Raw genomic sequence first — 18,897 nt, forward strand, 5'->3', positions numbered from 1 at the left:
CAAATATCACTTGGGTTTTACACATGAAGAAAAAACAGTCAAGAAAGAAATGTAGCCAAGGTCACCCTGCTAATGATAAAGTTAGCTCTAAGTTCTAGACTAGTGATTAAATAAAAACTCATACTCCATAGTCTGCATAAAAGGGAAGTGGAGGTGGTGAGGGAGCTCAAATAACCAGAACATATATACATTTTATGTTTCACAGAATATTATAAAATATTGATAATGGGTATAATCAATTCTTGCAATGTCTGATTAATCAGAAATACTACATATATATGTGTGTGTATATATATATATCTCACATAATTAATTCTCAGGTCACTGGAAATTCTTAGTGATTGATGGTACACCTTCCCCATCAACACGTATTATTACAATTGATTCAAATAGTCAAAAGAATTTACTAATTGAAAACATCACATAAATACTTTTATCTAATGCTTTTATCAGGAAGAGCTCAGATGCTGCAAGTAACATTAATTTCTACCTTACTGAAATAACTTTTCATTTATTCATTTCTTAAGCAAGCAGTTGTCAAATATATTCTTTCTGCACTTGCCAGACTCTAAGAAACAAGTAAGAATGATATTGGATTCCTTTATGTTTTTTTGTTCTACCAAATTGAGAAAAAAAATGTTCTGCGTGACTCTAACTAAAATATAGAAGTGTCCCACAGCAGAATGTACTGATGTATCCAGCAGGGAAGTCTTTGAAGTCCAGTTACCTCACCAAGCAGGCTCCTATAGTTAGCAGAAGGAAAACCTGAAATTTCAAACAGACAAGTCAGATCACTTCACTGACAGTGCCTCCTGACTGAAGGTAGAAATTCCCTGGCAGCTACCCAGAGAACAAAATAGGAAAGTTGCCCTGTATTGTTAACGAAGATTTGATGTGACTACTTTTGAAGTTTTTCTTCTTGTTTTGTTTTGTTTTTCTATGTGTGTGTCTGTATGTGTGTTTGTGTGTGTGGGTGTGCATGTGTGTTTGTCATTGCAGATTCTTGAAGCCCTGGCTAAAAGTGATGAGCATTTTGTACAAAACTGTACCAGCCTAAATTCTCTAAATGAAGTGATTCCTACTGACCTTCAGAGTAAATTCAGTGCCCTTTGCAGTGAAAGAATTGAACACATATGTCAGAGAATATCCAGTTATAAAAAGGTAAGGGTTCTATTGATTTTATGCACAATTATTGTTGAAATTATTATTTAAATGTCAAATTTAAATCAATTTTTGATATTTTCTTTGCATATTTGTTAGGTACCATTTTACTGAAATGATAACATTATATAACATTTTAGAGTTTTAAAATGGCTTAACATCCATTACCTCATTTGATCTTTGCAAACTTGTAAGTTATGTTACTGTCCCACATCTTCAAAATATAGTAACTGAGGCCTAAAGAATTAAATTATTTTCTAGTAAAAGATAGAGCTGGGTATTGAATGCAGACCACCTAATTCTGAAGTCAAAATTTAAAATTATACTATAGTTCTTCTTTTCTTTTCTCCCAACTAAGAGAATGAAAACTCTCAATCAGAAAGTACATGGACTGTAGGCTTTTAAAAATTAATTGATTAAGTCATTCATTTGACATATATTTATTAGGCACCCTCTATGTGCCAAGTACTGTTCTAGGTTCCAGGAATATAGCAGGGAAGGAGACAATTTCTCTCCTCTCATGGTGCTCACATTCAAGTGGGAGAGACAGCAAATAAGTAAATAAATCCCTACAAAGTGAGGGGAATCAAATATTGAGAAGAATTATGAGGAAATCAAAATAGGGAAGTATGGTTTAAGTGCCAGGTTGATCCTTTTGACTCTGTGGCTAGAGAAAGCCCCTTTGAGAAGGCGTGTATCTGCATGACAAGTGGAACTCTCCCTTTCAACTGGAGAGAGAAGCCTCCAGGGAGAAGGAACAGCTGGTACTGAGGCCCCAAAGCAGAAAGAAGGCCAGGGTGGCCAGAGGTTGGTGGCCGGGCTTAAGGTCAGAGGCTTAGGCAGGGCCAGTTGTGAAGAGCTGTGGCAGCTCCTGTACGTTTTGGAACTTGGGAAGGAGTTTGGATTTTATTCTTATATTAATGAAAACCAGTTGGAAGGTTTTAAGCAGAGGGGTGACTTCATCTGTTAGGCTTTTGAAAAATCATGCTTTTGTAGGAATGGATTGCAAGGGGGCAGAAATGGAGAAATAGAGACTGGTAGGAAGCTGTTGCAATGGCCCAGTTGAGTGATGTTGATGGCTTGGACTACATTGAAGATGAAGAAGACAAAAAACATTAGATGAATTTGGAGACATATTTTAAAGGTAGAATTAATGGGAATTCATCTCTAAAACACATGCTAAAACAAGTTTAAAAATTGTTTCTATTTATACCAATAAAAGACTAATTGATTAAATTATTTCCATCCAAATGAAGTTGGTTGCTTAAAATTCGGTGCAGCCATACTAGATAAAGTTCTTTATCTCAATGTATATGAATATGTGTTAAGTATATGTGTTTTATGTTCTTGATATGGTAATTAAAATAAGCCCATATATGTCTATATTTGGCTGCCTGAGAATAGGGATGTGCATAAATTAATACCCAAAGGACTCACAACATTGGTTACCTAAACTAAATGAGTCAAGAGAAAAGAGATCGTGATTTTTTCCTTTAAACAATTCCTGTAATGTTTGGGTTGTTGAGTTGAGATTGCATTACTATTGTATCTTTTAAAAAGTTATTCACATGAAGAAAACTAATGTTCTGAGTCGCTGCTTACCTGCCACATTTGTTAATCTGCTTTTTCATGACTGCTGAGTTCAGTTCACCTATTTGAGTTTCGGGAAGATTCCATGAATGTACCTTGTTGGAGTTGAAGGACAGAAGATTCTTTTCTTACTTCTCCTTTCTCTATAAAACGTGACAGTGCTTTGAAGTAAAATTGAAGTAAGAGGTCTAAACAAATGCAAACAAAAATGCTAAACAAATGCAAATCAGTATTCTCCTTTCAAAGAAATTTTGAAAAAGAGTGTTGTTCTACTTTAGAAATGGATCTGTACAAGAAGGTGTGATACAGGTTCAGGCAGATTCTGGGTGTCAAACTGGTCACTGTGCCTGGGACATTTCTCTTTTGCTTTCTTCCTGTTTTCCTCTCTTCATTCTTTCACGCAATAAAAAAGTAGAAGTAGCTTAAATAAGTATACATGGAAAATGGTAAACTATATAAACAAACATAATCTTAGGATCAGGGTATATTAGGTAGCAAATTGATGCAGCTGCTTTAAGAATAAGGACCAAGAGAACACAGGCTTAAATAAGTGTCGGAGATCCTCAATAGTCACCCTGGAAGGTGAGAAGTATGTTCCATTTAGTCATAGGTAACTGAGATCCTAGAAGCTTTTAAGGCACAGATGGGCAGGCTAATGGGCAATGATGTTAGATGATAAAAATAATGTCACCGAATTATAGAAAGCTCTTTTATGTACATTAGTGTTAGTTGAGTCTCAAAACAGCCATGTGTATGAACTCTTCTCTCATCCTGCCTCTTTCTTCGGGAGATTAAGAATTTGCTTAAGGTCACGTAGGTGCCAACTAACAGACTAGGTTCCTATGGAATGTAGTCTCACTTGTGTTTACATTTAATTTAGAAATAAAAAAGAGACGTGTAGTCACCTAGGGCCTATGTGCTTTAAAAGCTCTCCTTGTCATCATGCCATTTGGCCATAAACATATTTAAAATAACTGGTTTTCTCATTAGATAGAGAAGCAAGGTTAGCAAGAAAATATTGCAAGGATCTTTTCAATTTGAATAAGATTTAGGGGCCTAAGATGGTAGTCCTAATAGGTCATGTAAGATTAGCTCCATTTATGTATCAAATGCATGTCAACAGAACCCATAGCATTTGTGAATATAGATTTTTAATTTTCACACATGTACTTTAAAACTATTATTAGCAACATATTTTTCTTCCTGATGAAGGCTTCAACACTCTTCTTTATGTGAAATAAAATGTATCCATAGAAACTAAAATCTCAAAGATGCTGGCTTTAACTTATTTTGACTCTGAAAGTTTTAGGTTTTAAAAATAGAAACCAGTTGATTGCTATAGTTTCTGTAGTAAGACTGTTGCAATTATAATAGATTTCCTGACTGGTTGTACAGGCCACAGATGTTTTTTGGCACATGTGTGAAACCTGGTCAGACCTTACTGATGACCTGGATGAATCCTAAGTGAGATGTTTTTCTCTGTGAAGCAGGATTTGGGGGCAATTCAGAAGTAAAATTATGCCCTGTTGGGAGGAACACTTTCTCCCTAAATTGTCCTGGAAACGCTTCTTTGTTTTACATTCGTTCTTCTGCTTTAGAATAATTCCATAATTGGGCTTATTTTGGGTATTGGGAGTACTTCCTAGATAGAAATATTTAACATATATTCAAGAGATAGTTCCTGTTTACACAAAAATATTACATGCAGGAACTGGAAGTCTTCCTTTGAATGTCTGAAGTCCCTCCTTACTTATTAATGCCATGTAATTCTCACACTGATATATGGACTGGGAAAATTGCAAGAAAAAATCTTCCCCGTGTCCCCTTCCCTCAAAAGGGTGCAATACAAAACTTCTATAACCCCATGCCAAAAAGATTTTATGCTTAATTGAAATAGGAAGCTGTCTGCAAAATAATAGCTTACCATTGTATTATTTCATTTAGTTAAGTGACTATAGTTGGATTAAAATATGCTGCCATAGTCAATAATTCACGAATTAGCTACCAATGCATTAAAAACCTGAAGTTCCATCTTCAGAAATTGTTTATTCCTGTCAGTGTACAAATATGTTTTATATCACCTACATTAAAAAGAAATAGCCGAGAGGAGCCAAGATGGCCGAATAGGAACAGCTCCGGTCTACAGCTCCCAGCGCGAGCGACGCAGAAGACGGGTGATTTCTGCATTTCCATCTGAGGTACCGTGTTCATCTCACTAGGGAGTGCCAGACAGTGGGCGCAGGACAGTGGGTGAGCGCACCGTGCGCCAGCCGAAGCAGGGGCGAGGCATTGCCTCACTCAGGAAGCGCAAGGGGTCAGGGAGTTCCCCTTCCAGAGGTGACAGACGGCACTTGGAAAATCGGGCCACTCCCACCCGAATACTGTGCTTTTCCGACGGGCTTAGGAAACGGTGCCCCAGGAGAGTATAGCCCGCACCTGGCTCAGAGGGTCCTACGCCCACGGAGTCTCGCTGATTGCTAGCACAGCAGTCTGAGATCAAGCAGCAAGTCGGCAGAGAGGCTGGGGGAGGGGCGCCCGCCATTGCCCAGGCTCGCTTAGGTAAACAAAGCAGCCTGGAAGCTTGAACTGGGTGGAGCCCACCACAGCTCAAGGAGGCCTGCCTGCCTCTGTAGGCTCCACCTCTGGGGGCAGGGCACAGACAAACAAAAAGACAGCAGTAACCTCTACAGACTTAAATGTCCCTGTCTGACAGCTGTGAGGAGAGCAGTGGTTCTCCCAGCACGCAGCTGGAGATCTGAGAACGGGCTGACTGCCTCCTCAAGTGGGTCCCTGACCCCTGACCCCCGAGCAGCCTAACTGGGAGGCACCCCCCAGCAGGGGCAGACTGACACCTCACACGGCCGGCCAGGTACTCCAACAGACCTGCAGCTGAGGGTTCTGTCTGTTAGAAGGAAAACTAACAGAAAGGACATCCACACCAAAAACCCATCTGTACATCACCATCATCAAAGACCAAAAGTAGATAAAACCACAAAGATGGGGAAAAAACAGAGCAGAAAAACTGGAAACTCTAAAAACCAGAGTACCTCTCCTCCTCCAAAGGAACGCAGTTCCTCACCGGCAACGGAACAAAGCTGGACGGAGAATGACTTTGACGAGCTGAGAGAAGAAGGCTTCAGACGATCAAATTACTCCGAGCTACGGGAGGATATTCAATCCAAAGGCAAAGAAGTTGAAAACTTTGAAAAAAATTTAGAAGAATGTATAACTAGAATAACCAATACAGAGAAGTGCTTAAAGGAGCTGATGGAGCTGAAAACCAAGGCTCGAGAACTACGTGAAGAATGCAGAAGCCTCAGGAGCCGATGCGATCAAATGGAAGAAAGGGTATCAGCCCTGGAAGATGAAATGAATGAAATGAAGCGAGAAGGGAAGTTTAGAGAAAAAAGAATAAAAAGAAACGAGCAAAGCCTCCAAGAAATGTGGGACTATGTGAAAAGACCAAATCTACGTCTGATTGGTGTACCTGAAAGTGATGGGGAGAATGGAAACAAGTTGGAAAACACTCTGCAGGATATTATCCAGGAGAACTTCCCCAATCTAGCAAGGCAGGCCAACATTCAGATTCAGGAAATACAGAGAACGCCACAAAGATACTCTTCAAGAAGAGCAACTCCAAGACACATAATTGTCAGATTCACCAAAGTTGAAATGAAGGAAAAAATGTTAAGGGCAGCCAGAGAGAAAGGACGGGTTACCATCAAAGGGAAGCCCATCAGACTAACAGCGGATCTCTCGGCAGAAACCCTACAAGCCAGAAGAGAGTGGGGGCCAATATTCAACATTCTTAAAGAAAAGAATTTTCAACCCAGAATTTCATATCCTGCCAAACTAAGCTTCGTAAGTGAAGGAGAAATAAAATACTTTACAGACAAGCAAATGCTGAGAGATTTTGTCACCACCAGGCCTGCCCTAAAAGAGCTCTTGAAGGAAGCGCTAAACATGGAAAGGCACAACCGGTACCAGCCACTGCAAAATCATACCGAAATGTAAAGACCATTGAGACTAGGAAGAGACTGCATCAACTAACGAGCAAAACATCGAGCTAACATCATAATGACAGGATCAAATTCACACATAACAATATTAACTTTAAATGTAAATGGACTAAATGGTCCAATTAAAAGACACAGACTGGCAAATTGGATAAAGACTCAAGACCCATCAGTGTGCTGTATTCAGGAAACCCATCTCACGTGCAGAGACACACATAGGCTCAAAATAAAAGGATGGAGGAAGATCTACCAAGCAAATGGAAAACAAAAAAAGGCAGGGGTTGCAATCCTAGTCTCTGATAAAACAGACTTTAAACCAACAAAGATCAAAAGAGACAAAGAAGGCCATTACATAATGGTAAAGGGATTAATTCAACAAGAAGAGCTAACTATCCTAAATATATATGCACCCAATACAGGAGCACCCAGATTCATAAAGCAAGTCCTGAGTGACCTACAAAGAGACTTAGACTCCCACACATTAATAATGGGAGACTTTAACACCCCACTGTCAACATTAGACAGATCAACGAGACAGAAAGTCAACAAGGATACCCAGGAATTGAACTCAGCTCTGCACCAAGCAGACCTAATAGACATCTACAGAACTCTCCACCCCAAATCAACAGAATATACATTTTTTTCAGCACCACACCACACCTATTCCAAAATTGACCATATCCTTGGAAGTAAAGCTCTCCTCAATAAATGTAAAAGAACAGAAATTGTAACAAACTGTCTCTCAGATCACAGTGCAATCAAGCTAGAACTCAGGATTAAGAATCTCACTCAAAACCGCTCAACTACGTGGAAACTGAACAACCTGCTCCTGAATGACTACTGGGTACATAACGAAATGAAGGCAGAAATAAAGATGTTCTTTGAAACCAACGAGAACCAAGACACAACATACCAGAATCTCTGGGATGCATTCAAAGCAGTGTGTAGAGGGAAATTTATAGCACTAAATGCCCACAAGAGAAAGCAGGAAAGATCCAAAATTGACACCCTAACATCACAATTAAAAGAACTAGAAAAGCAAGAGCAAACACATTCAAAAGCTAGCAGAAGGCAAGAAATAACTAAAATCAGAGCAGAACTGAAGGAAAGAGAGACACAAAAAACCCTTCAAAAAATAAATGAATCCAGGAGCTGGTTTTTTGAAAGGATCAACAAAATTGATAGACCACTAGCAAGATTAATAAAGAAAAAAAGAGAGAAGAATCAAATAGATGCAATAAAAAATGATAAAGGGGATATCACCACCGATCCCACAGAAATACAAACTACCATCAGAGAATATTACAAACACCTCTATGCAAATAAACTAGAAAATCTAGAAGAAATGGATAAATTCCTCAACACATACACCCTCCCAAGACTAAACCAAGAAGAAGTTCAATCTCTGAATAGACCAATAACAGGAGCTGAAATTATGGCAATAATCAATAGCTTACCAACCAAAAAAAGTCCAGGACCAGATGGGTTCACAGCCGAATTCTACCAGAGGTACAAGGAGGAGCTGGTACCATTCCTTCTGAAACTATTCCAATCAATAGAAAAAGAGGGAATCCTCCCTAACTCATTTTATGAGGCCAGCATCATCCTGATACCAAAGCCTGGCAGAGACACAACAAAAAAAGAGAATTTTAGACCAATATCCTTGATGAACATTGATGCAAAAATCCTCAATAAAATACTGGCAAACAGAATCCAGCAGCACATCAAAAAGCTTATCCACCATGATCAAGTGGGCTTCATCCCTGGGATGCAAGGCTGGTTCAATATACGCAAATCAATAAATGTAATCCAGCATATAAACAGAACCAAAGACAAAAACCACATGATTATCTCAATAGATGCAGAAAAGGCCTTTGACAAAATTCAACAACCCTTCATGCTAAAAACTCTCAATAAATTAGGAATTGATGGGACGTATCTCAAAATAATAAGAGCTATTTATGACAAACCCACAGCCAATATCATACTGAATGGGCAAAAACTGAAAGCATTCCCTTTGAAAACTGGCACAAGACAGGGATGCCCTCTCTCGCCACTTCTATTCAACATAGTGTTGGAAGTTCTGGCCAGGGCAATTAGGCAGGAGAAGGAAATCAAGGGTATTCAATTAGGAAAAGAGGAAGTCAAATTGTCCCTGTTTGCAGATGACATGATAGTATATCTAGAAAACCCCATTGTCTCAGCCCAAAATCTCCTTAAGCTGATAAGCAACTTCAGCAAAGTCTCAGGATACAAAATCAATGTGCAAAAATCACAAGCATTCTTATACATCAATAACAGACAAACAGAGAGCCAAATCATGAGTGAACTCCCATTCACAATTGCTTCAAAGAGAATAAAATACCTAGGAATCCAACTTACAAGGGATGTGAAAGACCTCTTCAAGGAGAACTACAAACCACTGCTCAAGGAAATTAAAGAGGATACAAACAAATGGAAGAACATTCCATGCTCATGGGTAGGAAGAATCAATATCATGAAAATGGCCATCCTTCCCAAGGTAATTTACAGATTCAATGCCATCCCCATCAAGCTACCAATGACTTTCTTCACAGAATTGGAAAAAACTACTTTAAAGTTCATATGGAACCAAAAAAGAGCCCGCATCGCCAAGTCAATCCTAAGCCAAAAGAACAAAGCTGGAGGCATCACGCTACCTGACTTCAAACTATACTACAAGGCTACAGTAACCAAAACAGCATGGTACTGGTACCAAAACAGAGATATAGATCAATGGAACAGAACAGAGCCGTCAGAAATAATGCCACATATCTACAACCATCTGATCTTTGACAAACCTGAGAAAAACAAGAAATGGGGAAAGGATTCCCTATTTAATAAATGGTGCTGGGAAAACTGGCTAGCCATATGTAGAAAGCTGAAACTGGATCCCTTCCTTACACCTTATACAAAAATCAATTCAAGATGGATTAAAGACTTAAATGTTAGACCTAAAACCATAAAAACCCTAGAAGAAAACCTAGGCAATACCATTCAGGACATAGGCATGGGCAAGGACTTCATGTCTAAAACACCAAAAGCAATGGCAACAAAAGCCAAAATTGACAAATGGGATCTAATTAAACTAAAGAGCTTCTGCACAGCAAAGCAAACTACCATCAGAGTGAACAGGCAACCTACAAAATGGGAGAAAATTTTCGCAACCTACTCATCTGACAAAGGGCTAATATCCAGAATCTACAATGAACTCCAACAAATTTACAAGAAAAAAACAAACAACCCCATCAAAAAGTGGGCGAAGGACATGAACAGACACTTCTCAAAAGAAGACATTTATGCAGCCAAAAGACACATGAAAAAATGCTCACCATCACTGGCCATCAGAGAAATGCAAATCAAAACCACAATGAGATACCATCTCACACCAGTTAGAATGGCGATCATTAAAAAGTCAGGAAACAACAGGTGCTGGAGAGGATGTGGAGAAATAGGAACACTTTTACACTGTTGGTGGGACTGTAAACTAGTTCAACCCTTGTGGAAGTCAGTGTGGCGATTCCTCAGGGATCTAGAACTAGAAATTCCATTCGACCCAGCCATCCCATTACTGGGTATATACCCAAAGGACTATAAATCATGCTGCTATAAAGACACATGCACACGTATGTTTATTGCCGCATTATTCACAATAGCAAAGACTTGGAACCAACCCAAATGTCCAACAATGATAGACTGGATTAAGAAAATGTGGCACATCTACACCATGGAATACTATGCAGCCATAAAAAATGATGAGTTCATGTCCTTTGTAGGGACATGGATGAAATTGGAAATCATCATTCTCAGTAAACTATCGCAAGAACAAAAAACCAAACACCGCATATTCTCACTCATAGGTGGGAATTGAACAATGAGAACACATGGACACAGGAAGGGGAACATCACACTTCAGGGACTGTTGTGGGTTGGCGGGGGGGGGAGGGATAACATTGGGAAATATACCTAATGCTAGATGACGAGTTGGTGGGTGCAGTGCACCAGCATGGCACATGTATACATATGTAACTTACCTGCACATTGGGCACATGTACCATAAAACCTAAAGTATAATAATAATAATAATAATAATAATTACAATAAAAGAAAAAAGAAAAAAAAAAAAAGAAAAAAAAAAAAAAAAAAAAAATAAATAAATAAATAAATAAATAAAAAAAAAAAAAAAAAAAAAAAAAAAAAGAAATAGCCCTCCCCTACCCCACACTGTTCCCTTTCTTTGATCTTTCTCCTGGAAAAGGCTGTCTATACCTGCTGTCTCACCTTCATTACCCTCAACATACTCCAGTGGGCCTCTTCTTCCCTCTATGTAACTGAAATGGCTGTATTTTGCCAAAGTCTATTGACTGTCTTGATAGCATTCCTTGTCTTAGTGGGATCTGATGCAGTTGACCGTAAACCTCTACTTGGTGGTTCTCTGTGACCCCACATATGCCTGGTTTTTGTCCTTTCTTGTGGGGGCTCCTTTGTGGTATCCTATGCTGGCTCCGCCTTTTCTTCCCTCCCCTTTCCTTGGTAAAGCCCCAGGGCTCAGGACTCCGTCTTCTCCTTTTCTTTCTCCATTTTCAATCCCCTGGCGATCTCATTCAGCGTCCCGGCCTGTTTGACCTCTGCAACTGCGTTTAATCAATATCTCATGCTTCACGTGTTCCAAATCAGCTCTTGATCCTTTCCCTGCCCCACCCCAGTGCCCCTGCAGTTTGCCTTTTCTGCTGTCTTCTCTGTCTCGGGCTTATGCCCATCCTCCCCATTGCTCAGCCTAAAACCTCGAATACACTCTTCACTTCCCTTTCTCTCACACCATTCTTGTGGCTTTACCTTCAAACATGCAGCCTTTCCTCCCTACCTCTACTGCTGGTGGCCTTGGGTGAGCCACTGCCATCTCTCCTGTAGGTGGTCTCTTTGCTGCTCCCGACCAACCTACAGATGTCCTGAGTGGCTGTACACTTCACTCATGGTCAAAGCCAAATCCTTTCAATGGCCTTCAGGATCTGTGCCCTCCCTCCCTGCATTGCTTCTCCAATCCCGCCTCCTCTGCCTCCCTCTCACTGCCGCTCTGGTCACACTGGTTTTCTTGATGTTCCTTGGACACACCAGCCCTGTGGCTTTGCACTGGCTGTTCCTCTGCCAGAAATGACCCCTTTCCAAATGCTCACATTTCTAACTTTCCACTCCTTCCAGACTGCTTAAATGCCAGCTTCAGTGAGGCCTGTTCTGATCATCCTGGTTACAACTGGTAATCCATTCTTCAGTTCACCTCTGAAACTTCCAACCCTCTTACACTGCTCAATTTTGTTTTCAGTTACATTTACCATCTATCAACATTACATAATTGACTTACTGTATTCGCTGTTGACCTCTCCTCTCACTGGAATGTAACCTCCCGGAAGGCAGGAATCTTTGTTTTGTTTACTGACATTCCCCAACATGCTGAGGACAGTACCTGATGCACAGAGAGCCTTCCACAAGTCATTGTTGGGTAAATGAATAAAGGTGGCAGTAAGTTTCGGCTTGTAGTATCCATAGTAGATCTAAAGTCCCGTCCCTCCCAATACACCTCTCTCCACACCCACCCTGTGTATTTTTTTATTGCAAAATTGCAGTTTTTATTTGGGGAAAAGATCTTTTTGTTTTTTTAACCTTTCCCTGGGAGTTTCTCCAAAGCAGATTAATGAGTTCAGTGTTTCCTTTGATGTTGCTAAAATGATAGGCAGGTTGATGTTTACAGGGCCATTTACACAATCAGAATGTTCTCATGCATGGACCACCATCAGTTCAAGAACTGTACCTTCCATATTTTAGGTTCAAGCTTCAGAAAGGTCTTACAGTTTCACAGCACGGCATGCTGTCTGGGAGCACAGTTTTGATCTTCACAGTGTAAGCAGCACATTTCCAGTACCTGTGACTATGGGGTTCCTCCTGCTGCCTCCTCCTCTCTTAGGAATATCCCAGGATGGAAGACAGCACTGCATTCCTGAGGATCTTCCTTCTCAAGAAATGCTCTTAGCAGAGAGGGCCCCTGTCTGATTCTTACCCTTTGGGACAGTTCAGGCACCTTTAGACACAGTACACAGCCCTTCCTACCATATGGGCAGGGGGACATCCTGTATTCACAGGCATTTGTATTGAGCTACAAGTTGGAAAGTCAGTCCCCCTAGCAAGGGAATCTTCTGCCAGCTCTCCCCGATTACTCCATTAACACTTCTTGACATCAACCTATTCACTTCCTTTTCAGCTTGTACCAAAATTTCTAACTATCTGGCTTTTATGTGTATTATATAATTGTATATATACAATCATGCACTGCATAACATTTCAGTCAATGACAGACCGTATATATATGTATATATATACACACACATATATATACGTGTATACATATATACGTATATATACATATATATACACACACATATATATACACATATATATGTATATATATATAAAATGGTGGTCTCATAAGATTATACTACTATATTTTGACTCTACTTTTTCTATGTTCAGATAGATGCACCTACTGATGTATTTTTCAGAATACATCCCCGTTGTTAAGCAATGCATTACGGTATTATATATATGGCACAAGTATTATATATATGGCACATTGCCATTACTTTTAATGGCAAAAACCGCAATCACTTTTGCTCCAACCTAGTAATTGCAATAAACAATTGTATATAGCAATAGTATTGCATTGTTTTTCCTGTGGTGCCTACTAGACCATGAACTCCAGGAGGGCAAGGGCTATATCTCCAGCATTGAGCACAGAGTCTGGAATAGATGCCTCTCTTCTTGCTTTTGAATGGATGAATAATTATTTAAAATGGAAGAAGGCAAGAGAAGCATAACTTCCTATTATGGTGGATGCTGTTACCTAATAACATTGATTTCAGTGCCTTTATTTGTGCCATGGGTGCCTTGTGAGACCTTTATCCTGCAATAACAGTGGGAAAGAACTTTTGACTGAAAGTTTTTTGCATCTAGCCTTAAACTCTATGTCCCATATAAGCCTCCAAGTCACCGTTTCTTTGTTAGTAAAGTGATGGGATAGGTCAGGAGTTCTCTAAATTCCTTTCTTTAAAAAATGTTTAGGATAAATTTTCACTGTCCATTATTATTAAATTTGCTCATCATTTTGTTAATAATTTCCTGCATTTCAATTCAGTTCCATTTAGATTCCTACTGTGCGCTGGCACATGGCTGAGCTACACAGCTTCTGACACGTGAATTGAAGACATAGTTTAATACACACATTATACATGTGTATGTATATATATCACATATATATAATCTACACATATACATATAAGAGAGTCCCTGTTCTAATGGTGAGCTTATATTTATGCAATGTGAATTTTGATATTTATTCTTGAATTTAATCTAGAAAAGTTAGATAGTGACCAAAGTCTTAATTTTTATTCTTATTCATGCCAAAATTATTACTCTACTAGTAGAATAAATAGATAGGATCATGGTTATAGTTTTCAAGGGAGAAGAGAATATAGACGTTATTTAATCCATGTCCATTGTTTTACGAAGAATGCAGAAAAGACACTGACTTGCCTGACATCATATCAGTTATTGTGACAGCTGTGACTAAGACACAGGTAGCTAGTGACTCTGAATCCTTTGCTTTTGAGACTACAATTTGGTCTAACTCTACGAGACTCTTACTGATGGTACACAGAACACACCTACGTATTAGCCTCATGGGGTTTACCATCTGCCAGGGGAGCTAGAAATAAGACAATTATTTATACCTATATAATAGGAAGGTTACAGTGTGCTGGAACTTAGCGGTAGTCAGGGAAATTAAACCTAGACTAGGAGTCAGGGAAGGCCTCCTGATGATTTGATAGAAATTGAAGTTGCAAAGGAAACAGTTTGGCAATGAAGGAAGAAGAACATTCTAGGCCCACTGAACAGCCTGTAGAAAGGGTCATAGGGAGTAGATAGTGTGTGAGACGAACTAAGTGAGGGCCAGAAGGAGCTTAGGGAGCAAGGGGAAGAAAGCTTGCGATAGAGAAGCTAGGTGAGGATCTGACTTGGGCTGCTTTGGAGACCTTGATGAGGAGTAGATGGATTTGAATGGAAACCCATGGCAAGGTTTGAAGCAGTGGAGTGGCTACCTTGGAAGTCATATAAATCATGTGAGTATCACTTTATTCTCAAACCATAAAGGCAGAGTGCACACTAGTCTTCAGTTTGATCCTGACTCAGTGATTAGCAGGAGGCTTGGGAAACAGATTTGTCCTGCCATTCTGGGCCTCAGCCTCCACACCCTACTGTCTGACCTGTACACAGACTGGTGCTTTGGATTACCTTTATGCTTGTGTTTGGGACATCCCATCTTCCTCCACCCTTGACCTGGCAGCTACCCTGTTTTGCCATTTTGCCTTGTTTGGAAGATCTCCATTCTCTCCTGGTGTCCTGGGATGCCACTTGCCCTGTCAGGCTCTTTCAGCTGCTGGGAGCCTGTGGATTTGAGTCCAAGTGTATTGTGCTAGCCACAGAAATTCATTTCTTTTAACACCTAGGTTGCAATCACAGTTTCAAAGGAATCATATGCATTTGCTGCTTATATTGCTTGGCTTTATTAAGAATGCTTCAGTTTTGAAATCACAATGGAATTTCTAACAACATATAATTTATTTCACTCATTCCAGTTGACATGATTTAATTTGCCTTTGATTTTGTTGTCAATGATGCAAGTGAAAAAAAGATGCCTGAGTTATTACTGTGTGTTCAACTGCTTTTTATGTTTTCTTTAATTTGCAGTTTTCTCGTGTGCTGAAGAATAGAGCCTGGCCTACTTTTAAACAGGCCAAATCTAAAATCTCCCCACTGCACAGCAGTGATTTCTGCCCTACCAACTGCCATGTCAACGTGATGGAAGTTTCTTATCCCAAAACATCAACCTCTTTGGGAAGTGCATTTGGTGTTCAGTTGGATAGTAGGAAGCATAATTCTCATGATAAAGAAAACAAATCTTTGGAGCAAGGTATGCTAGCTTTTGCAACTTTATCAAATCATGAAAAGCAATTTAGGCAATCATAGCTATTCGTGCATCCCTGAAATTCAATAGATACCTGGTGTGCAAACAAGCATGAACTTTTATAAAGGAAGGATTTCTTGCTGTAATCATTTGGATAATTATGCCTAAGTGTATACTGAATGAAAATGGAGTTAGGCATTTTTGTTATTTTTCTTCTAAGAAGGATGATTGCTCTTGCTTTCCTTATGCATATGATAGGCACAGCTCATCTTGCTGTGAAAGCTGCTGATCTGAAATGGCCCTGAAACTTTGAGGACAATACCTGAGGAACAGCTGCAGCAATGCATAGTGCCATTCTGTACCATCACAGTAGGACAAGGGATCAAACTGTCCTCTAGTTTTTAATTACAACTCCCCACAGGCTCTAATTTCTGAATTAAATTCAGCATTGGATCAGCATTTTATTTTATGGAATCTCGAATTTAATTTGACTGGATAAAGAAAATGGGGTATATAAACACAATGGAATACCATTCAGCCATAAAAAGAAGTAAATCCTGTGATTTGTGACAACATAAATGAACTTGGAAGATATTATGTTAAAGTGAAATAAGCCAGACACAGAAAGACAAATACTATATGATCTCTTTTATATGAGGAATATAAAAAAGTTGATCTCATAGAAGTAGAGAGTAGAATGGTGAGTACCAGGGCCTGGGGTGGTTGGGTGGGGGATTGAGAAGATGTAGGTCAAAGGATATAAAATTTCAATCAGATAAGAGGAATAAGTTCAAGAGATCTATTGTATAACGTGGTGAGTATAGTTAACATATTGTATTCTTGATAAATCCTAAGAGAGTGGGTATAAAGTGCTCTCAGCACCCACATGATAACTATGTGAAGTAATACATATGTTAATTACCTAGATTTAGTCATTGCATAATGCATATATATGTCAAAACATCAGGTTGTACATGTAATACATTTAATTTTATCTGTCAATTAAAAAGTAAATAAAATTAATTGGACTGGATTGTTATCGTAAGTTAAAGGTGATACATATTACTAAGGAATGACTTTAATTCCTCAGGGAAACTGAGCCCTATGGTGTACATTCAGCATACCATCACAACCATGGCGGCCCCTTCAGGTCTGTCTCTGGGACAGCAGGATGGCCATGGTCTCAGGTATCTGCTAAAAGAAGAAGACTTAGAAACCCAAGACATCTATCAGAAACTGCTGGGCAAACTTCAGACTGCACTGAAAGAGGTGGAGATGTGTGTTTGTCAAATAGATGAGTAAGTGTTTTGTACTACACTTTTAAGTTTGCCAAATAAAATAGCCGTAAAAATGTGGCTTAGAAAAATTCAATCATTCTCTCTTTAGTTATTGGAAATTTAGGAGATTTGTGCTGATTATATAGATCCTCTTCATTCCAAAACCTTAAAAATGTTTTTTAATGGAAAAAATACATATAGGTATATATTTTAAGTAAGCATTTAATACTAGGGAAGAGAATGACAAAATTCTATCTTATACAAGGATGCTAAATGTGTCTCAGTGTAAAAATATTACCTTGAAAGATATATTTGAAAGAATACCAGTTTTGTATGAGGATTTCCTTGTATTCTTTGTAGTTCAGGGTGCAAATTTTGGTGAATATGCACTCGATAGATATTTATAAAAGACATAAAGTATAATAAATGCTTAACATACTTGTTAAATGAGTAAATGCAAAATTATGTATCTCTAGGACAAATGCTTTTTTCTGTTCTGATTGAATTCATGGCCTGCTAAGCAATAACCCAAATACCTGTGCCAGTATTTTTAACCAAGAGAAGGTGGAGGCAGTTAATGAGCACTTTTCCAAATAAATCAGTTCTAATTCTTATTTAAGAATCTGATGGTTGGAGAATTGCCTGAGCTTGGTAGGATGGTTTGTCACATCATGGTATAGGATGATGCTTCACATCTAGTCCAGACAGCTCTGTATAGTCAGAACAGCATGGGGTTTGAGGTAGCTCAGTTTCTCATCTACAGAAGTGAATGAGTAATAATAATGAATTACAAGTTTGTGGTCATGAAAATTATACAAATTAATATAGAAAGTAATCAGCACACTGCCTAATATAATGCTTGCTCATCCATTCAGGGAAATTATTGAATATATCCCAAATTGGCAGATTCTGAAAATAATAGAAATACCGTTATCTTCTTTTTATTGTACTCTCTTCATGAAGTTGTTGATTTAAATGGCTACAGATGTGACCTCTTAACTTCACACACACACCTATTATCCTGTACTTCATGGATAATTCAGTTTTGACACAAAATATTTAGAACTTATTCCAAGCCTTTGTTGTAATTAGACATTATATGGATGAAGTCATGATTGACATGATCTCTCATTTTACACATTTTTGAAATTTAGAGATCAAAATCATATTAGGTGCATCATATTTTAAAAATTATCCTCAATATTTAGTGTTTACTTTGCTAATTTTCTGAAGTTTTATGAGTGATTTAGAATTAAGATTTTGTTTTCCTATTTCTAATATACTAGTTTTGTATATTATACTGTGACTTTTCCCATTTGCAGATGAATTAAACAGTTCAAGATTGCTAAGAGAAAAGGAGAGTATTTTTTAAGCAATTGCATGACATTTTTGAATTGTGTTGGAATCCTTGTGACAGCAGTTTATATTTTAGGATATGATATTTTACTTCATTTAATAAATGAGATTTTATTGCATGATATACTTTAGAAACCAGTTATTGTCTCCCAGAGGTATTTATGAAGTATATAGAATTTTTATTAATAAGGCAATAAATAGTGTCATTGAATCATAGCTCCTAGGCCTCAAAGGGATTTTAAGAAAACATCTGGACCAATCCCATACTTTCAGTTCCAAGAGTTGTTATTGCCATTTTGGGATGAGTCTTGTCAATGGCAAGATTATTGATGTGCCTCAGCTGACACTGCTCAGGGACTAATCTTTAATGCATTGACGATCTAGCACTGCCTTGCAATCCTCCAGACTTTGTTTTTGTTAATTTATTGACTTTTTTTTTTTAAGGTTCAGGTAATGTAGAAATATT

The 18,897-nt window shown here is 38.6% G+C and overlaps 1 protein-coding gene across 2 annotated transcripts in view; it reads left to right on the top strand.

Moving 5' to 3' along the window:
* PREX2 (phosphatidylinositol-3,4,5-trisphosphate dependent Rac exchange factor 2) overlaps positions 1-18,897 on the top strand; it is a 309,846-nt gene that overhangs the window by 152,419 nt on the left and 138,530 nt on the right. For both annotated transcript variants that reach the window (XM_063668842.1, XM_054499002.2), the window contains exons 23-25: positions 1,000-1,161; positions 15,582-15,804; positions 16,889-17,096. In XM_063668842.1, coding sequence (XP_063524912.1) covers positions 1,000-1,161; positions 15,582-15,804; positions 16,889-17,096 — 593 coding nt within the window. The remainder of the gene's footprint in view (positions 1-999; positions 1,162-15,581; positions 15,805-16,888; positions 17,097-18,897) is intronic.

The sequence above is a fragment of the Pongo pygmaeus genome, chromosome 7, assembly GCF_028885625.2.
Source record: "Pongo pygmaeus isolate AG05252 chromosome 7, NHGRI_mPonPyg2-v2.0_pri, whole genome shotgun sequence".
Classification (NCBI taxonomy): Eukaryota; Metazoa; Chordata; class Mammalia; order Primates; family Hominidae; genus Pongo; species Pongo pygmaeus.